The sequence below is a fragment of the Pristiophorus japonicus genome, chromosome 2, assembly GCF_044704955.1.
Source record: "Pristiophorus japonicus isolate sPriJap1 chromosome 2, sPriJap1.hap1, whole genome shotgun sequence".
Classification (NCBI taxonomy): domain Eukaryota; kingdom Metazoa; phylum Chordata; class Chondrichthyes; family Pristiophoridae; genus Pristiophorus; species Pristiophorus japonicus.
This window is the reverse complement of record NC_091978.1, coordinates 103,135,895-103,157,456: the sequence shown is the minus strand read 5'-3', so window position 1 is coordinate 103,157,456 and position 21,562 is coordinate 103,135,895. Positions and strand designations below refer to the sequence as shown.

The 21,562-nt window shown below is 44.0% G+C and overlaps 1 protein-coding gene across 1 annotated transcript in view; it reads right to left on the bottom strand.

The window, feature by feature from the left end:
* Positions 1–21,562, bottom strand: part of LOC139240107 (protein unc-13 homolog B-like) — an 893,314-nt gene that overhangs the window by 378,909 nt on the left and 492,843 nt on the right. The window contains exon 5 of the mRNA XM_070868486.1: positions 3,615–3,738. Coding sequence (XP_070724587.1) covers positions 3,615–3,738 — 124 coding nt within the window. The remainder of the gene's footprint in view (positions 1–3,614; positions 3,739–21,562) is intronic.

Genomic DNA, 21,562 nt, shown 5'->3' with positions numbered 1-21,562 from the left:
ATCAACCAAGAAAAAAAAATTAAAAATTAAAAAATTAAAAAAAAATTAAAAATCAAGCAATGAATAATAAATTATGTTTCTACTCACCTCCTGCAGCACCGGGAGCCCTCCAACAGCGTACTGGGCCGGGTCCCCCCAGTGTGTGTCTTTCTGTCTCTGTCAGTGTCTCTCTCCCTGCCTCTGTCAGTGTCTCTCTGTGTTTCTGACAGTGAGGGGTGGGGGAAGAGAGGGGGAGGAGGGGGGAGAGGAGGGGTGGGGAGAAGGGGGGAGAGGAGGGGTGGGGAGAAGGGGGGAGAGGAGGGGTAGGGAGGGAGTGAGAGGGGGGGGAGAGGAGGGAGGGAGGGAAGGGGGAGGGAGGGAAAGGAGAGGGAGGAAGGGAGGGAGGGAAAGGGAGGGTGGGAGGGAGGGAGAGGAGGTAGGAGGGGAGAGGAGGGGGGGCAGAGGAGAGGGGGGAAGAGGAGGAGGGGAAGGGAGAGGGGGGAAAGGAGAGGGGGGGAGAGGAGAGGGAGGAGGGGGGGGGGGGGAGAGGAGAGGGAGGGTGGGGTGGAAGGGGAGGGGGAGGCTGAACGGGCCCTGCCGACGACGTGGAAGCCGGGCCGCCACTGAAGGCTTCGGGCGGGGCCCGCCCCCAGCAAGGTGCCGGGCAGGGGGCCCCGCCAACGACGTGGAGGGAGGGAGTGGGGGAGAGGAGGGGGAACAGCTGAATGGGAGGGAGGGAGGGGGGGGAGGGGGGGAGGCATGGGAGCTGAACGGGAGGGAGCGGGAGCTGAATGGGAGAGAGGGAGGCCAGAGTCTGATCTTCACCCGGGGAGCCCATTCAGCCAGGGCGAGGGGCGGTGTGCTTCGGGCCCTTCCCACGCAGCCGCGGAGGCGAGGAGCTACTGCACATGCGCGCACACTCTAGCGCACATGTGCAGAGATCCCGCCACTGTTTTCAGCGCAGGGACCTGGCTATGCCCCCGACCCCTTGTGCTGCGCCACGCTGAGCACGAAGACGTCCTGAGGAGCTCGCAGAATCACAAGGTAAGTTTTCGGCGCCCTTTTTATTCCAGAAAATCAGCGCACCTGATGGAGGTGCGCCATTTTTACAGAAGGCGGAAACTTGGGCCCTATATTTCTCAAGTTTAAGGTTCATTAGTTTAAAATTTAAGAGTGAACTTTTTACATGGCCCATTAAAAGTGTACTGGGGTGCTATGGCCTCAGAGTACAGGAGGTTTGCCAGGTAATTTTATCTCATCAAACCCTCCCCACCCGCTGAGCATAAAACAGCACTCATTACTTGCAGTGCCTTCATCTTTATGGGGGCTCCTGTATTGTATGAATTATGAGCACAAAATGCATACCTCAAATATCTCCCATGAGTAATGACTTCTATGGGCTTTCCAGCACAACAGGAGACTGCAGAAATAGCTGAATTGTATTTGTTCATGCATATTTTTAATCTCTGGTTGTTTGAAATGTAGATTTGCGTAACTCTTAACGCCAGTGGAGAGAAAGAAAAGGCACAAGTAGAGATAAAGGATGAAGGGATTAAAATCAACATCATGAAGTGGAAAAAAATAAGAAGCACTGAATCAATTAGATGAAGTAGGAAAAACACAAAAAAAACACAGAAGAGTGTGTGGGCAAAAGACAGAAAATTAATGAGTCGAAAGATTAAAATCAGCATAATACAAGGAAAAACAAAAAAGGCAAGAAGACTAAGAGCTAAAGAATATGATTGTGGGAGCATTGCCATGAATTGGTTGATGGAAGTAAATATGTTTTGGCTCAAAACTATTCAAAGGTACAACATCATTACAATAGTAACTGCTTTACTGGTGGTACAGCTACGAGATGCAAGTGGTTAAATTTTAGATTGTCCTTTCCACAATGGAACAAATTAGACATTGTTGATCAACAATGATTGAGGAGTAGGGGTTCAAAATACGACAGAGGAGAAATTGCCATCCTTTGCACCTCCTGCAGCACTTCCAGGGGCGATAATGGGGTGCAAATGGGGTTGCGACCGGACGAGGCGAATTGAGCGACAGCTTCGAACTTGCCTGCCGGTTTTGCACTGGCGTTAAGAGTTACCATCTCGGTCCTTAGTGCCCCAGGGATCGCAACGTCATCTGGTGCGCAGTGCCCGGGATCAGAAATTCCCTCTCGTTAATTGATCAGCCATGATCTTATTGGATGGCGGAGCAGTCTCGAGAGGCTAAATGGCCTACTCCTGCTCCTATTTCTTATGTTCTTAACAATGGCAGTATAATGGCCATACGACCCCTCGAACCTGCTCCGCCATTTAACATGATCATGGTTGATCTGATCATGGACTCAGGTCTACTTCCCTGCCCGCTCTCCATAACCCCTTATTCCCATATCGTTTAAGAAACTGTCTATTTCTGTCTTAAATTTATTCAATGTCCCAGCTTCCACAGCTCTCTGAGGCAGCAAATTCCAATCGCAGTATGCGGTCGGATGGCTGCTGGAGGAGCGGTATTTAAAGGTGTCAACATCTGGTTCATTTTTAAATTGGCAAAGAATGCTGCCTTGTCAGTTTGACATCGGCAAACAGGCATTTTGAGCGACTTCAGCATCTTTCACCTTCAGGAGTCTTCTGCCTTGGAAAAATTATTCACTTTCATTTAGGAGATATTTAAAAGTGCAATCTTTCCATACGTAAATGGCGGCTCCATGAGAAACACTGTGGGACATTATCAATTAAACAACTTTATTTAATTGTCTAATTTCTAAAAAGAACATGGAAATGAACATGACATGGATAAACTACAATATTTAATAATGACATATATACCAAAAATGTATTACATTTTTCATGGTGATAAACACAGAATGTTTCAAACAATGTTAATAACGATGCAGCAATGCTTACTTTCTTTCGTAAGCTTTACTTCCATTCATTTAATAAATACAGATTCAGGCAGTGTAATCTGTCTATTATTTATTGTAAAACTTGCAACTAAAGACTTAACTCATCACCACGCAGTTATATAGTCTACTTAGCTATTGACAAAAGGCACTGGACTGATAATGTTCTGTGCAATCCAATGCTGAAAACACTCAATAGGTCAGGCAGCATCTAGAGAGAGAAAGCTGAGCGTTTCCAGCATATCTTGCTTTTATTTCAAATTTCAAGCATCTGCAGTATTTTGCTTTTTGCTTGAAAATTTAATGCAATGTGCAAGCCTCTGTACGGACTGAATAAAACCAGAAAATATTAGAAATGCAAAGCAGATCAGTCAGCATCGAAAAGAGAACTAAAAGCTCATGTTTCAAGTGGAACTCTCATCAGAACTGCTATGGTTAGCCTGGAGAAGACCAAATGAAAACACAGAAATAGTGGGAAGAAAACAACAGAAGTAGGGCAAGAGTTCAAATGTATAATTTACTCAAAGAGGCAACCAATGGATTTATAGTATAAACAAGTTTTAATGGGCTGGAAAAAGGTAGCGTGCTGTGTAAAAGATATTTTTTTAACAATTTCTATTTTTAATTTCAGACTTCACCATTTTATAAGCTCACTATGGTATGGAGCTGGTTCAGTTCTTAAACTATATTCTAAACAATTTGTCACTCCCCATCCGAATGTGGTTCAAAAGGTACTTACCAAAAGGCAATTCAAAACGGGTGTCTAACAGAACTTTATGTGGTGTTGGACTTTTGGTTCCACATATCTCATCTTCTTTCATTAAAACCTCCGCATCCAGTGTTGACCAATCTCCTGGCCCCTCCTATTAAAACATAAATCCCAGAAAGTACAAAGAACCACCAAACAAACAAACAGAGAATTACATAAAAACGTGTGAGCTAATATACAGAGAATTTGGACAATATTTAAATAAAGCTTCTGGATTCAGACACCAAGCGTGGAACTGTCAATTTTAGCAGCGGTGTAAAAAGGGCGGTAGTTGACCTGCTGCCTGTTATATAGCTCGCCCGATTTTCCCATCAATTTGCTTAGATGGAAAGGAAAATCGGGTGGCTGTATAACTCTGGCAGCCAGTCTGCCACAGCTAAAATTGAAAGTTACATCCCATGTAAAATTATTTAGAACACAGTCATTGGCTCATGACACTATTAAAATCATCACTTCATTATTTTCTGATATATAACCTTTGACTTTTAACCTACATAAACTTGTTAAAAGTTTTTTGTTAAGCGCTTTTGTTGATAATTGTGAAGAATGGCACTTCTCGAATATGATTCACTTACACGCTGTAATTCCCAATGTCAGCATTCATAACATCCAAGTCAAGTCAAGCACAAACAGCTGCAGAATGAATCTGTCTCGACTCTCCCAAACAACAGGCCTTGTCCTCAGAAGGCCATTTCCTCCTGCATCAATACGAGAATATTTTCATTTTCCACTCGATCCCAACATGGTCCTGGTTATGTCTGATAAATTTGCATTGTGAACTGCACACATTAAGAGGTTGTGAGCAACCCAAATGTCATAAAGTACTCTTATGGGAGGAGACGTTCTTCCTGTCAGTTTGAGCTGGATTCAAACTCAGGTCCTAGAGGTGAAATGGAACTCCTAACCCCATACTCCATCCACTGCCCTTACTCTACTTGTATCTTTCCTTTAAAAATTATAACGTAACCTTTTTTTGTCTTATAACTCCTGTGAAGTGCCTTGGAACGTTTTACTACGTTAAAGGAGCTATATAAATCCAAGTTGTTGTTGTAAAGCCATGTCATTTCCATTTGTAAATCAATAAAGGTAAGGAAGTGAACTCTTATTTAAAAAAAAATGAGAGACATTTCCGACAGACTGACATTGCAAAACAAATCAAAACAAAAAATGGAAAGGTATTTACTATCACGATTAAAATATGATGGAATTATGTATCACTCATGTATTGACGTTATTGATCTTCTTTAGAAATAAGAAACATTGTTTGTTGGACTGCACAAAACTATATCAAACATGCTTCAAGGAAACAAGACAACTAAAAGAAAGCAATAAAGGTGGTGTTGATCTATATGCACACTCTTGGGCTTTGTCATATATTAAATGTTTCTTTTCTGAAAAGATCAGTGTAGATTGCAATGATTTTTCTTGCAGGAGAAAAGCATTCAATAAAAACCTACAGCACTGCAATAGTTGATTGTGTATGACAACAACTAGTATGTAGGAAACTCAATTCTGTCTTTATCTTATATTAGAGATAATTAAAATTCTGATTTTTTTAAACAAATCTCAATGTTCTGAGGTTCGGAAAACACAAAATGTTTCACATATAGTACGTTAATGATAACCTTCCTCACTTAACTTATGAAAAATATAAAATATGTCAATCGTTGCACCAACCATCAGTTGCAAGATGGATGGATTCCAGTATTACGAGTAACAGTCAGTCATTCCATAAATAACAAGTAAATGTAGGTTTAATGGGCCCAAATTTGGCCCTCCCGTTTTTTCGGCGCACTCACGTGAGATGCGCCAACTTCCTACAATCCAAACGGCGGCAAAAATATGTCCTGGGATTCTGGCTCCTCTGCCGACTCTCCCGGGGCTTGGCGTGACATGGTGAGTCCATTGGAGGGCGGAGCTAGGGCCCTGCGCCGGCAGCTGTCCACATGCGCAGTAGAGCATTCGCGTATGCGCAGTAGCTCCTCCCATGATTGGGATGATGCGTGCTGCAGCGTGGGACACAACGCGTTCCGCCCCATCCCAGGCCGAGTGGCCTGCTGCATAGGCCAGCCGCTGCCTTCCCACGCTGAGGGCTACAGGAAACAGGTTGGTGCAAGAATATTTTTGATCGGGGTGGGGGGGTTGGGGGGTGGGGAGGAGAGTTTTGATGGGGGGGGGGGGAGGAGAGAGGAGAGTTTTGATGGGGGGGGCAGGGGAAAAGAAGAAAAGATAGTTTTGATGGGGGCAGGGGGGAAGGAGAAGAGTTTTGATCCGGGGGGAGGAGAGGGGAGAGTTTTGACGGTGGGGGGCAGAGAAGAGAGGAGAGTTTTGATTGGGGGGGGGGGGGGAAAGAGAGGAGAGTTTTGATGGTGGGGGGGTGGGGTGATATACTGTGTAGCCAGTAATTTTAATGAGCTTACTCAAGACTTTCCTGAACCCTGTTGATGCAAATACTTTCCTACAAGCAGGTGATACTTGTATTTTTTATTTGGATATTTTGAAAAAATTATGTAAATGTGTTTTGTCTCTTTACTTTTGTTATTGTAGTTTAAGCTTCCATGAATGCTTCTGTTGTATAGTAAATTAACTTTGCGAAGTTTGTCAGTCCTGTTCCTATTCACATTCTTGAGTCAAGTCATTAAGTACCTACCTGCGCTGATTTCTTAACCCTCCGCAAGGGTTTTCTGTGCTTGCCTAAGTTAGTTTGGAGTAACTATTAGCTGTCCAAACTGGCTTAAATGGCAAAAACAGGCATAGGTAGCTGGTAACGCCCCCTTTTGAGAAAAAAAACTAAATTTAAAAAAATCCTAACTAACTCACTTATACTGGCGCAAATTAAATATGCAGAATGGGGATTGTTAAGATACTCCAGAAAAATCAAGTTGCTCAAAAAAAAACTGAGCAACTCCTGAGCAAGTTTGGGCCCATAACCTTTCAATCCTCCAGGTAGGTACAAGGCAGAAAATGTAATGTATGCCTACCTGGAGGAGCAAGAGGATTTGAGTATAGGAGCAGGGAGGTCTTACAACAGTTCTACAGGTCCGTGGTGAGGTCTCACCTCGAATATTGTTTACAGTTTTGGTCTCCTAATCTGAGGAAGGACATTCTTGCTATTGAGGGAGTGCAGCGAAGATTCACCAGACTGATTCCTGGGATGACAGGACTGACATATGAAGAAAGACTGGATCGACTAGGCTTATATTCAATGCAATTTAGAAGAATGAGAGGGGATCTCATAGAAACATATAAAATTCTGATGCGATTGGACAGGTTAGATGCAAGAAGAATGTTCCCGATGTTGGGGAAGTCCAGAACCAGTGGTCACAGTCTAAGGATAAGGGGTAAGCCATTTCGGACCGAGATGAGGAGAAACTTCTTCACTCAGAGTAGTGTGAATCTGTGGGAATTATCTACCACAGAAAGCTGTTGAGGACAGTTCGTTAGATATATTCGAAAGGGAGTTAGATGTGGCCCTTACGGCTAAAGGGATTAAGGGGTATGGAGAGAAAGCAGGAATGGGGCACTGAAGTGTATGATCAGCCATGATCATATTGAATGGTGGTGCAGGCTCGAAGGGCCGAACGACCTACTCCTGCAACTATTTTCTATGTTTCTCTGTTTCTAAGACCGCTGCAGAGTCACTGAACAGATGTCTTGATAAATAATAAATGAATGGTTATTTTCCATCAAGAGGAATTAGAAAACCTTGATAAGTTACCTGTTTGAATTTAAATATACATTAATTCCATTAGTAATGCATTTAATTTTTATCCACTTACCAGTTTTAAACTTAGAGCACGTGACAAGATAGAAACATAGAAAATAGGTGCAGGAGTAGGCCATTCGGCCCTTCGAGCCTGCACCACCATTCAATAAGATCATGGCTGATCATTCACCTCAGTACCCCTTTCCTGCTTTCTCTCCATACCCCTTGATCCCTTTAGCCGTACATATCTAACTCACTCTTGAATATATCCAATGAACTGGCATCAACAACTCTCTGCGGTAGGGAATTCCACAGGTTAACAACTCTCTGAGTGAAGAAGTTTCTCCTCATCTCAGTCCTAAATGGCTTAGTCCTTATCCTTAGACTATGTCCCCTGGTTCTGGACTACCTCAACATCGGGAACAAATTTCCTGCATCTAACCTGTCCATTCCCGTCAGAATTTTCTATGTTTCTATGAGATCCCTTCTCATCCTTCTAAACTCCAGCGAATACAGACCCAGTCGATCCAGTCTCTCCTCATATGTCAGTCCTGCCATACCGGGAATCAGTCTGGTGAACCTTCGCTGCACTCCCTCAATAGCATGAATGTTCTTCCTCAGATTAGGAGACCAAAACTGAACACAATATTCCAGGTGAGGCCTCACCAAGGCCCTGTACAACTGCAGTAAGATCTCCCTGCTCTTATTCTCAAATCCCCGAACTATGAAGGCCAACATACCATTTGCCTTCTTCACCACCTGCTGTACCTGCATGCCAACTTTCAGTGACTGATGTACCATGACACCCAGGTCTCGTTGCACCTCCCCTTTTCCTAATCTGCCACCATTCAGATAATATTCTGCCTTCGTGTTTTTGCGCCCAAAGTGGATAACCTCACATTTATTCACATTATACTGCATCTGCCATGCATTTGCCCACTCACCTAACCTGTCCAAGTCACCCTGCAGCCTCTTAGCGTCCTCCCCACAGCTCACACCGCCACCCAGCTGAGTGTCATCTGCAAACTTGGATATAACAATCAATTCCTTCATCTAAATCAGTACTGTATATTGTAAATAGCTGGAGTCCCAGCACTGAGCCCTGCGGCACCCCACTAGTCACTGCCTGCCATTCTGAAAAGGACCCGTTTATCCCGACTCTCTGCATCCTGTCTGCCAACCAGTTCTCTATCCACGTCAGTACATTACCCCCAATACCATGTGCTTTAATTTTGCACACGAATCTCTTGTGTGGGACCTTGTCAAAAGTCTTTTGAAGGTCCGGGATGCAGACTATCAGGCCCCGGGGAGTTATCGGGCTTCAATCCCATCAATAAGGCCTAATAAGGATTTCCTTCAGTTCCTCCTTCTCGCTAAACCCTCGGTCCCCTAGTATTTCCGGAAAGTTATTTGTGTCTTCCTTCGTGAAGACAGAACCAAAGTATTTGTTCAACTGGTCTGCCATTTCTTTGTTCCCCATTATAAATTCACCTGAATCTGACTGCAAGGGACCTACGTTTGTCTTCACTAATCTTTTTCTCTTCACATATCTATAGCAGCTTTTGCAGTCAGTTTTTATGTTCCCGGAAAGCTTCCTCTCATACTCTATTTTCCCCCTCCTAATTAAACCCTTTGTCCTACTCTGCTGAATTCTAAATTTCTCCCAGTTCTCAGGTTTGCTGCTTTTTCTGGACAATTTATATGCCTCTTGCTTGGATTTAACACTATCTTTAATTTCCCTTGTTAGCCACGGTTGAGCCACCTTCCCCGTTTTATTTTTACTCCAGACAGGGATATACAATTGTTGAAGATCATCCATGTGATCTTTAAATGTTTGCCATTGCCTATCCACTGCCAACCCTTTAAGTATCATTTGCCAGTCTATTCTAGCCAATTCACATCTCATACCATCGAAGTTACCTTTCCTTAAGTTCAGAACCCTAGTCTCTGAATTAACTGTGTCACTCTCTATCTTAATAAAGAATTCTACCATATTATGGTCACTCTTTCCCAAGGGGCCTCGCACAACAAGATTGCTAATTAGTCCTTTCTTATTACACATCACCCAGTCTAGGATGGCCAGCCCTCAAGTTGGTTCCTCGACATATTGGTCGAGAAAACCATCCCTAATACACTCCATGAATCCTCCTCCACCGTATTGCTACCAGTTTGGTTAGTCCAATCTATATGTAGATTAAAGTCGCCCATGATAACTGCTGTACCTTTATTGCACGCATCCCTAATTTCTTGTTTGATGCTGTCCCCAACCTCACTACTACTGTTTGATGGTCTGTACACAACTCCCACTCGCGTTTTCAGCCCTTTGGTATTCCGCAGCTCCACCCATACAGATTTCACATCATCCAAGCTAATGTCCTTCCTTATTATTGCGTTAATTTCCTCTTTAACCAGCAATGCTACCCCACCTCCTTTTCCTTTCTGTCTATCCTTCCTGAATGTTGAATAGCCCTCGATGTTGAGTTCCCAGCCTTGGTCACTCTGGAGCCATGTCTCCGTGACGCCAATTATATCATATTCATTAATTGCTGCCTGTGCAGTTAATTCGTCCACCTTATTCCGAATACTTCTCGAATTGCGGCACAGAGCCTTCAGGCTTGTCTTTTTAACACTCTTTGCCCCTTTAGAATTTTGCTGTAATGTGGCCCTTTATGATTTTTGCCTTGGGTTTCTCTGTCCTCCACTTTTGCTTTTCTTCTTTCTATCTTTTGCTTCTGCCCCCATTCTACTTCCCTCTGTCTCCCTGCATAGGTTCCCATCCCCCTGCCATATTAGTTTAACCCCTCCCCAACAGCACTAGCAAACACTCCCCCTAGGACATTGGTTCCGGTCCTGCCCAGGTGCAGACCGTCCGGTTTGTACTGATCCCACCTCCCCCAGAACCAGTTCCAATGTCCCAGGAATTTGAATCCCTCCCTCTTGCACCACTCCTCAAGCCACGTATTCATCTAAGCTATCCTGCGATTCCTACTCTGACTAGCACATGGCACTGGTAGCAATCCCACTGAGATTACTACCTTTGAGGTCCTACTTTTTAATTTAACTCCTAGCTCCCTAAATTCACCTAGTAGGACCTCATCCTGTTTTTTTTTTTACCTATATCGTTGGTACCTATATGCACCACGACATTCACCCTGACTGGTATGCAATACAGTATATACCACTTGCAGTTAGATCTGATATTTAGTGGAACTGGATCGGGAAAGTGGGGTTCAGTTACGCTGAATTGTGTACTTTGGTAGCACTGGGAAATAATCGTGGGCTTTGCCATGTGGTCTGGATGTTGGAGATTGGCAGTATTGGCAATATGATCGATGGAGTTTAGCAGTATGGGGGCATCGTTTTAGTGTGACAGAACTGTGGAGGGGGAACCAGAGATCTGGCAGAACCCATGAGGTTTAGTTTATTGTAGTAGAAGTGGCTTATATCTTTCTAAGAGATCTCTGCAAACCTTGGATTTGCTTTTTGTAACTGGTTTTAAAAATTCTTACTGTGTGCCTCTCTCCTGATCATTTTCACATACAGATGTCAGTAATTCGAATGTTTACAGTTTATAACTATCAAAATAATACAGATGGAAGATCATTGACCTGAAAAGTTAATTGTTTCTCTCTCTCCACAGATGCTGCCTGATCAGCTGAGTATTTCCAACATTTTCTGTTTTTATTTTAGATAATAAACAGGTAATAATTAAAGGCTTCAGATGATAATCGAGGTCTTCTTGCTTTTGAAATTCAAATGTGCTTCTTTTTTTTTTTAAGAACTCAAATTGGCATGAGGAATGACATTCTGTCTTTGTGCCTCTCTCTCATCTGAATATGATTTCAGTAGTTAATAGAGTATGAGTGGATCTCCAACAACATTCAATGGTAAATTCAAAAGTTCTGGGCTAGAACCTCCACTTTTGTGCTTATTGCCCAAAAATGGGCGTTATTTCCGGCATGGGCGGTAAAAAAGGGTTTTCAGATCGCCGGCTTCTCGCCCATTCTCAAAGCACCTAGTCTCCATTTTTGAAAATGGGCGTTACTGCGAGCGATATGAAATGGGTGGTAGCGTTAAATTTTTTTGACCTTCTGCCGTAAAGGGTGGCCGTCCTTAGCAACGGCATAACAACGCTTGATTCCCGCGATTCAGGAGGTCAAGGGTCATCATGACATGCACAGAAGAGGAGACAGAGAGAGAGGGAGGTCAGAGGCACTGAAAGCGTGTGTGGCTGTGGTGTGTGCTTGTCTGGCTGTTGTGGGAGGCACAAGGGAGATTCACCAGCAGCAAAAAGCCCACTAAGCACCAAGAACATAGATGGCACGAGTTTTTGTCCAATAAGATATAACATGGAAGAGATATATGAGGCCCTGGAGCTAATAGCCAGGAACACTGGAGGCAGAGGGCTCCAGTGGTCGTGGAGTGCGACACTGCACCCTAAGGTGCCGCACCCCCATTGCCAACCACACGAGAGCCAGCAGCAACATCTTGCTTCTGGCTTGGAGCATGTTCCCACCTCGGCACCGTCTTCTCCCGTATCCAAGCAGCGTTTTGGCCGTCACACCCCCCACCCCCAATGAAGCATCGCCAGAGGAGCTCCTCGGTCAGGCGGCTTGGTGTCAGGAGGGCAACGGGAAGGGGTAGAGATGGGGAGGAGAATCGGGGGGGGGGGGGGGTGGGGGGCAGCATGGAGCACACCACGAACTGAGCTACCTGCCCAGGGTGGTCCAGGCATCTAAAGCGCTACTTCAGCACTCCAATGGTTGTCTTCACGATATTGCAAGTTTCCCTGTGGTTCCCGTTGTATCGCCTCTCAGCTTCGGTATGGGTAGTCATCAGCCAGGTGGCGAGGCCATATCCTTTGTCACCAATCATCCAGCATTGACCTTGTGGCTGATTGTTAAACAAGTCAGATACAGTGCTCTCACGTAGGATGTGAGCATCATGGATGCTGCCTGGAAATTGAGCATTCACTGTCAGTATAATTTGCTGGTGGTCGACAATCAGTTAGACATTCAGGGAGTGGAATCCCTTGCGGTTCCTGAAAATTCCTCATCCTGAAAAGGTGCCCGCATCACGATGTGCTTACAGTCTATTGCTCCTTGCACCTTGGGGAAGTTTGCAATTCTGGAGAATTCTAAAGCCCTCTCACTCTGTGCCTCCCTGGTCATAGGGAAGCTGATCAAGTCCCTCCTGCGTGCGTACAGGGCTTCAGTGACCTGTCTAATGCAGTGATGTGTGGCATGCTGACAAAGTCCGCAAATGTCTCCAGCTGTGGCCTGAAAAGAACCCGAGGCATAGAACGACAGTGCCGCGGTAACTTTGACCTCGACGGACAGTGCAGTACGGATGGTGCTGGCAGGCTGCAGATCTGCCCTTATCAGCTGGCATACCTCAGTGATAACCTCTTTGTGGAAGCGCAGTCTCCGAAGGCAGGTGGTGTCAGGCAAGTCGAGGTAAGAATGCTTCTCCTTGTACTGGCTGGGGGTGTAACGTCTGGTCCTCCTCAACAATCTGTCACGTCTTACATTGGGCACATAATGCAGTGGAGCGTTCCTTCGGCGATGTCGAGTCTGCTGCATGTAATTGGTCACCAAGAGAGGGTGAGAAAGGACAGGACCCTCTGTTTTCCATCGATTGGTCACAAACAAGGAATGTCCCGACGAAGACACCTATTCAATTCCAATTGGTCACAGTATGGTGAAGATGTTTTTAGAGATGTTCACATCAACTCCAATGACCTGCAGAGTTCATCCCGAACTTCATCGAGGTTGAAGTACAGCAGCCTTTTAAACGATGCGACATGTGATGTTCTCCATAACATTGTGATTAGTTCCGGTTAGTTCACTTTTTCTGGGCGTTTTTTTGGGCAAGCGATATTGTGGGCGATACGTGTGTGAGGTGGTGAAATTGACACTGGCCGATCTCATGGCCGCTAGTTTTGGTAAATATGCTCTTTACGACAAAAAACAGTGGGCGGGCGTTAATATTGAATCTCGGCATTAATTGAGTGCGGAAAGAAGCGCTGGCCGATATTATGGGCGTTGATTTCGCCCATTCTGATGATTCCGCCCAAAGAAAGTGGGCAGGTGGTAATATTTTTTCCTGGCGTTAAGCACATGGGGAAAGTTACGCTCGGCGATAAGTTTCCTAAAAATGCCTGTCAGTTTCCACTTTGTGCCAAAATGGGTGATATATGGGTGTTATACTTCATTTCAGTGGTAAAATGGGTAATAAGTGGGCGTTAAGCATGCAAAAAAAGTGGAGGGAATAGCCCATAGTCTCTCCTACTCAACTTTATTGTCTTTGAATTTCTGTTTTTCCTCCTCTGCTTCTGTCAGTCTCTTTCTCTTCTGCTTTCCGGTTGGAAGTAATGGGTGGCATGGCAGAAATAGGAGCCATGGTTGGCTCCAGACTGCTTTTTCTGGTGGGCTTGTGGAATAAATATAGCTGTGACCCACTCGCTCACATCACATCCACTACTACTTGCCTCCCTTTCCTACCAACACCCGGCAATCCCATTACTACCCCGACCTCTTCTACTTTGAACTATCTCCCCACCGCTATGCTGTCACACACCTTATTCTTAACCTACCATCCTCTTCTCTTTCACTCACTCCTTTTTGTAAGAGGGAAAATTTGGCATTAGGGGAATATAAATGTTTTAAGTTTTAACTTATCCAGAAAAGCGGTATGGCTGAAATCCTATTTCCAGTACTCAATGAACCTCACTGTGTTTCAAGGTTTATGGGCACATTGGAATGTTATCTTATCTCTCTTGCTTGAATAGATGGAGTTTTCCATTGTCACTTTTGACCCCTTCCCTGTTTACCTGCCTCTCTGGGTTTCCTGTGATGGAACCTGTGATATATTCACAGAGCACAGCACACACAGCTCCTAACATGGCAGGCAGCTGTCGGAAGCCTCCGGAACCGCCTGTTTCTGTTTATTATTAACTCTGCAGTTGCACAATACGTCCACATCCACATTGTGGAGCTACAAACGGTTCAAGCTTACAGACATTACACTTCTCCCTCCTTAATGAAGAAGTTATTATAACAAACAATATACATAACTTTCATTTTTATACAGAACACAGGATTATAGACTTTATTTTTTTCCATATTTACAAATTTAGCTTTACCACTTGTTTTCTGTTTCGAAGAGGATACCTTCGCTCTCGAACAGAACCTTCCAAACATGGTGTCGATTTCACACTCATTCGAGGCTCATCTTGAGGAACGTTTTCCTCCACGGAGTTTCCTTGATTTTCATTTGAACTCATTAACTTCAGGCTCTTTGTTTTCCTGACTCGGACTCAAACTTTCATTCTGATTCTCTCCTGGATTTGTTTCCAGTACATTGGATTTAGGATTTGGTACTGATGTATCAAAACTATCTGATGAGTCAGAAATAATTGAATCATTCCCACCTTCAACTCCTTCCATGTCGGTCGGTAAAATATGATCAATTTGAACAAACCTAACCTGTCCATTATCAAACATCTTTACCAAATATGTGCGAGCACCACATATCTTCACCACTCTTCCTAGTAACCACTTTAACCATTTATGGTGATGTTTCTTCACTCTCACCTTCTGGTTTAATTTCACACTTCTCTCTTTTACTCTACCTCTTTCATGATTCTCTTTCTGTCTTAATTGTGTCTCTTCTACGGACTGTGCCAAATTTGGCTTTAACAACGAGAATCTGGTTCATGGCTGTCATTTGAGAAACAACTCTGCTGGTGTTCTGCCAGTAGTTGCATGAGGAGTATTTCGATATGTAATCAAAAAATTAGTCAATTTGTGATCCAATGACAACTGTCATTTCCTTGGATTTGGATCTAACATTTGTTTTATGAGGGCACGTTTTACAATTTGCATCGTCGCTCTGCTGCACCATTCGAAGCAGGATGGTATGGTGCAACCTTGGTATGTTTCATACCATTTTTGCTCATGAATTGTGCAAATTCTTCTGAACGAAATTGTGGTCCATTATCCGAAACAATTTCTTCTGTGAGGCTAAATGAAGAAAATAACATTCGTAAAATGTCCAATGTTTTACTTGTTGTTATTTTCCACATTGGGAACACCTCAACCCATTTCGAATGACTATCAATCACAATGAACAATTGTTGTCCTTCTAACTCAGCAAAATCAATATGTAGCCTTTGCCACATCCTGGGAGGCCATTTCCATGGCTGTAATGGTACTGATGGTGGCTGCTTGCTTACCGATTGACATGTCGTTCACTGACTCAAGATGTACTCTATATCTTTATCAAGACCTGACCACCATAAATAACTGCGTGCAAAACTCTTGGTCAAGCACATTCCCAGGTGCTGGTCATGGAGATCTCCTAATAATTTGGACCTGAATTTATTTGGTATAACCACTCTTGCATCCCACATGATACAATCTTTATCGACTGATAATTCATTCCTACGAATGAAGAATGGATCTTTGTCTGTTAGCTGGTTTGGCCATCGATTTGCAATATAATCATACACCTTTGACATCACTGGGTCACGTTTGGTTGCTCTACCAATCTCTTCAGCTGTGACCGACAGTTCATCAATGTATGAAAAATAAAACACTTCTTCCCTATCGGGTGTAACTTGTGATGGGGAAGGCAATCTAGACATTGCATCAGCATTACTGTGATCAGCTGATCATCTGTATTCAATATCATATGTATATGCTGACAAAATCAAAGCCCATCTCTGCATTCGGGCTGCAGCTAATGTTGGAACTGGGGACTTTAGATGGAGAATTGCTGTTCGGGGCTTATGGTCCATAACAATGGTAAACTTACGACCAAACAAGTATTTGTGAAACTTCTTGACCCCAAAAATTAATGCCAAAGCTTCCCTTTCAATTTGCGCATAATTACTCTCACTGGCACTGAGAATGCATGAAACAAAAGCAATTGGTCTCTCCTCCCCACTACGTGATACATGAGAGATCAGTGCCCCAACTCCATACAGAGAGGCATCACATGCTAGCTTAATCTCCTTAGATATGTCATAGTGAACTAACATGGTGCTCTCTACCAATTTGCTTTTACACTCCTTGAATGCTGTATCGCATTCTTTTGACCACTTCCAATGGACCTATTTTTTCAAAAGTTCATTCAGTGGATGTAATACTGTAGCCAAATTTGGTAGGAACTTCCCATAATAGTTCAAAAGACCCAAGAATGAACGAAGTTCAGTGACATTCCAGGGAGTGGGTGCATTTTCTGTATTTTACCTCAGATTTTTTTGTAGCTTTTTCCAAAGACAGAAACTTCCAAAGTCTCTCTGTCGGCTGGCTGAATCCTTCACCAACAAAATTTAAGCTTTAAATCATCCGAAAAATCCCATCTCATTGCCAAATGTGATATATTCACAGAGCACAGCACACACAGCTCCTAACATGGCAGACAGTTCTGACGGAAGCCGCCGGAACAGCCTGGTTCTGTTTATTATTAACTCTGCAGTTGCAGTACACAATATTTCCACATCCACAGTATGGAGCTACAAACATTACAAGCTTACAGACATTACAGGACCTCCTGTAATTAACCACTCAGATATGTTATTCCCTTTATACACTCTTATAAAATGGAACACTGCAATCATTCAGATATGTTATTCCCTTTATACACCCTTATAAAATGGACTACTACAAAGGCCGAGGTTAGCTTGTTTAAATTCTGAGATGAAGCTCAGTCTTAACCATGTAATTATAACAAAGTTCGATAGCCCCAATAACCAGAAGGCCACCAGGTCAGCACATTCTAGCAAGATGAGGTTACCCTAGGAAGGCCTGCACCTGGTCTGTCAATCCAAGGTATTACTGATAAGGTAACCAATCAGGAGTCATGGGAGGTTGTATTGGGGAAGCAAATGGTCTTTTGAACAGTGTATAAAAGATGGCTGATTTTGCTGTTCAGTGAGCATTTCCACTCACAGGAGGCTGTGTTGAGAAATTGCTCCCGGACGGTTCGTGATTAAAAGATCGTTGAACGTTGCCTTCTTTCTCTGTCTATTGACTTTGAGGGTTGCTACACAGATTGGGACGGGTGTCAACCCCTTATATCAGGGGGACCGCTCATGGAAAGAGAAGCCTTTCCGCTGTTCCCTTACAATTTGGCGCTGCGAGCAGGGTATAGACTTCCCGAACGGAACAATGATCCAGCTGTTGGAGTGTATGCTTTGATTTACCACTTTCAGGTTAGAGCTGTGTCATTATAGACTGGAAGGGAAGAACATCTGTACAAAAGAACCAACTGTAGCAGGCCCCGGAGGTACGGAGGCAAAGGACAAGGATGATCAGGGGGTGAGAGGGGGTTGAGTGTATACCCTGACACGCGTGTAGGAGGCGCGGCAGTGCGAGAGGGCTTGATGCAAAGGGAAGACTATATAGACGACCTCCTCATAGGGACGAGATATATTGACCCAGAAGCGTTACGGGCGTACGGCGCAGAGAAGAGACATATTGACCCAGCAGCGTGGCAGTGCGAGTGCACGGCGCAAAGGGGCGACATATAGACGACGTCCTGCATCCTGAATAGGAACTAAAAGAAATACCAGAAACCCCTATACTTTCCCTAAAGTAAGATGGATAAAAAGCTAATAAAAAGGCGAATAAAACAGATGAGGAAACAGAACCCCAGGCCTGCCAAGAACAGGAGTCAGAATGTAGCTGGGGACCAGAAGGGTCTCTATTAGATTTACTGGGCAAAAAATACGTAAAACTAATAGAGACAATGAAAAAGAAAGGGTGGCAGCCCGAGGATGCCCCAGATAGACTGATAAAATGGTGGATTGTCAGACCAAACACAAGGTTGAAATAGCCCAAGTAATTATCCTCATCTGCTATCGGGAACAAGTAAAAGAAATAAACACCCACACTAAATTGATCCAGGAACAACTGCCAGCAGTCCCCATCAATTAGAAACAGTGGAGGGGAGCGGGGGTAGGACATCCGAAGTCTGACAAACTTGGTGGAAATATAGAGAGAGGCTCTTTGTAATGCAAGAAATGAGGGGTTGAAGTTAGTTGCTACGGTGACCATTTAAAAAAAAAAAGCAGGAAGCAATTTTAAAGGAGATGTTTAGTGGGAATCCAAACCATGAAGTGTGGCATATAGCAGCAAAAAGCGCTAAAACCTACAGAGGCAACAGATTATAAAACAAACATTAAATGGTACTGTTGTGTTCCTGATACCGATGAGACTGCACACAGGGAGGTTAAAGTAACAGTGACCTCAGTCTTTATTAAGACATTCCAGAGAGAGGAACAGGCCTTAGGGGCCGGCTTATATACAGTGCTCCCAAAGGATGCTGGGATCCCTTGGGACTTCAGGGGATGCGCTCCCTGGTGGTGGAACATAGGAGTGCATGCTTTACAGATGCACAACAGGTACAACACTGAAAAGTGTAGAAGAACCAAGGGACCTTGGAGTGCAGGTCAACAAACCCCTGAAGCTAGCAGGCCAGGTAGATAAGGTGATTAAGAAGACATATGGAATACTTGCCTTTGTTAGTCGAAGTATGGAATGCAGGAGCAGGGACATCATGCTTGAACTGTAGAAAACTCTAGTTGGGTCACCACATTACAGGAAAGATGTGATTGCACTGAAAAGGGTGCAGAGGACATTTACAAGAATGTTGCATGGACTGAAGAATTTTGGCTCTGTGGAAAGATTAGAGATGCTGGGTCTCTTTGGAACAGAGGAGGCCTGAGGGGAGACTTTATTGAGGTGTATAAAATTAGGTGAGACCTAGATAGAGTGATAGGAAGGTCCTGTTTCCTTTGGCAGAGAGGTCAACAACCAGAGAGCATAGGTTTAAAGTAATTGAAGGGAGGTTTAGAGGGATCAGAAATTGAAAATTGATTTAAGGAATAATGGATAAATAGTTATGATTGAATCAAAAGGAGAAACGGGAAGATCATGTTTCTTTCTTACTGTTCTCGTGTTTTTCTTTGATGTTTCAGTAAAGTTTTAGCAAAACATGTGTGACTGTTCCTTTGTTTGGCTGTGCTCCTCCCCCTTTCTGAAGTGGCATTGGGAAGTTTAATATTGGAGTAATTGAGGTTAATTAACCTGTTAAAAATCAAACTTTTAACATTCTCTGCTATCATGTGCAAAGTTGCTTTTCTGAATGTTTATTTTGATAATAAAAACACGGAGACTTTATAAAAGTGACATTTTTAACTGGAGAGTTTAAACTGAAAAAGGCTGTCGGCTGAAGTCGACATTGATTGATGGTGTCTGTGTTTGTCAGCTTTTGAAACTAAGGAAGTTAACTCTTTCACAGACAGCTGAGAACCCTGTTTTGGGAAGCCTTACAAATAGATTTTACTGGACCACTGCCCAGCCAAAGGGGAAAAATAATGAAGTTAGGGATTAAACAAAAATTTCACATTCCATACCACCCGGAGTCCTCCGGATTGGTAGAGCGAATGAATAGGATCTTAAAAATAGCACTGGCTAAGGCAATTGAGGAGACCGAACAAGGGTGGGTTGAGTTACTACCCCTAACCGGGGTACCGGACTGACCCCCTAAGAGCAATCCCTAACCGGACTACCAGACTGACCCCCTTTGAACTAATGACAGGAAGAGCCATGAGGCTGCCAGAAGTTACCGGGAGTGAAGACATAGGACCTTACAAGGACAAGATACGGAGGTTCGTGATGGAACTCTGTAAATAATCACATGAGTTATGAGCGCAAGCCAGAGACCAACAAACTATTAGGGATTCAGAAAGGGACACGAAGGAACAAAAGGCTCAGGGACCACAAATAGGGAGCCGCGTTATGGTAAAGATAAATCCCGAAAGACCCGGGTTCTCACCAAAATGGACCGGACCCCACCAGGTGATCATGGCTAGCGATACATGCACCTGCATAGACATGGGAGGCATTGGCAAATGGAAACATTGGACTCAGTTGAAAAGATATGGATCCTAACCAACTGGTGACCACCGGGAAATGTTATGTTTTACAGGATTTTATCCCTCCATGGAGCAGGAACATCCACTGACGGAGGAAGTAATGGACCTCAAGGTCTGTATTACAGGGATTCGGAAAACATTAGTTGCGATCCGGATCCAGGAACCCTAATGGTGATAGTCGGCACAACGGTGGATTTAAATTGCAGCATTGGACTAACGGGCATAAAACAACTTAATAGAGAATCTAACCGACTGTGGGGGTGGACCACTAACGAGGGCACAACATTAGCAGTAAACGAGACCGCGGTGTGCTTTGTATTAGAGGAAGAACGAGGAAGTTGCACCCACAGGGTCGGGGTTGCAATGGTAAATACTATAGACCTGTAGGTAGTGGACGACTGAGTTAACACTTTAACGCAAACCTTAAGGGGTTTATTGGGGAGGGAAATAAATAGTCAAGCCCTACAAGCGCGGTTGGGAGATGGTGCGGAAGGGAAACTGTTACAAGTGGCCCACACATTACAGGAACGTGCCAAGACCATAAATTTGATCCACGCAATGGGAAACGACCTAAGTAAACGAGTGCAAGCCGAAATAGTTTGCTCCGGGTATGGGGCATGGATACTTAGTGAGGTACAACATAACCTAGAGCAACTCCAAAATGGGTACATACCAGATTGGGTCCCAAACAACATATTTAATAATTGGACTCTCGACAAAAACATGAACAATGCGTGCAAGGTACGGAAAAATAGTCACGCATGGGTGCCAAATTTTAAAATGTATTACTGGACATGTGAATATGATCGGATTCGTGTTATCAGTACCACAGTATGATGTAACAAATTATACCAAACTGATAATATTGGAGATATAAGAAACTGAACACGATTGCGTTACCATGAACCCACCAGACATGTGATTAAAAATAACAATAGTACAAAGTCATCATCGTCATAGGCAGTCCCTGAAATCAATGAAGATTTGCTTCCACTCAAAGTGAGTTCTCAGGTGGGACACAGTGGTTGGAAGAAAGGGTGGGTGGGGAGCCTGGTTTGCAGCACGCTCCTTCCGCTGCCTGCGCTTGTTTTCTGCATGCTCTCAGTGATGAGACTCAAGGTGTTCAGCGCCCTCCCGGATGCTCTTCCTCTACTTAGGGCGGTCTTTGGCCAGGGATTCCCAAGTGTCGGTGGGGATGTTGCAGTTTATGAAGGAGGCTCTAAGGGTATCCTTGAACTATTTCCTCTGCCCACCTGGGGCTCGCTT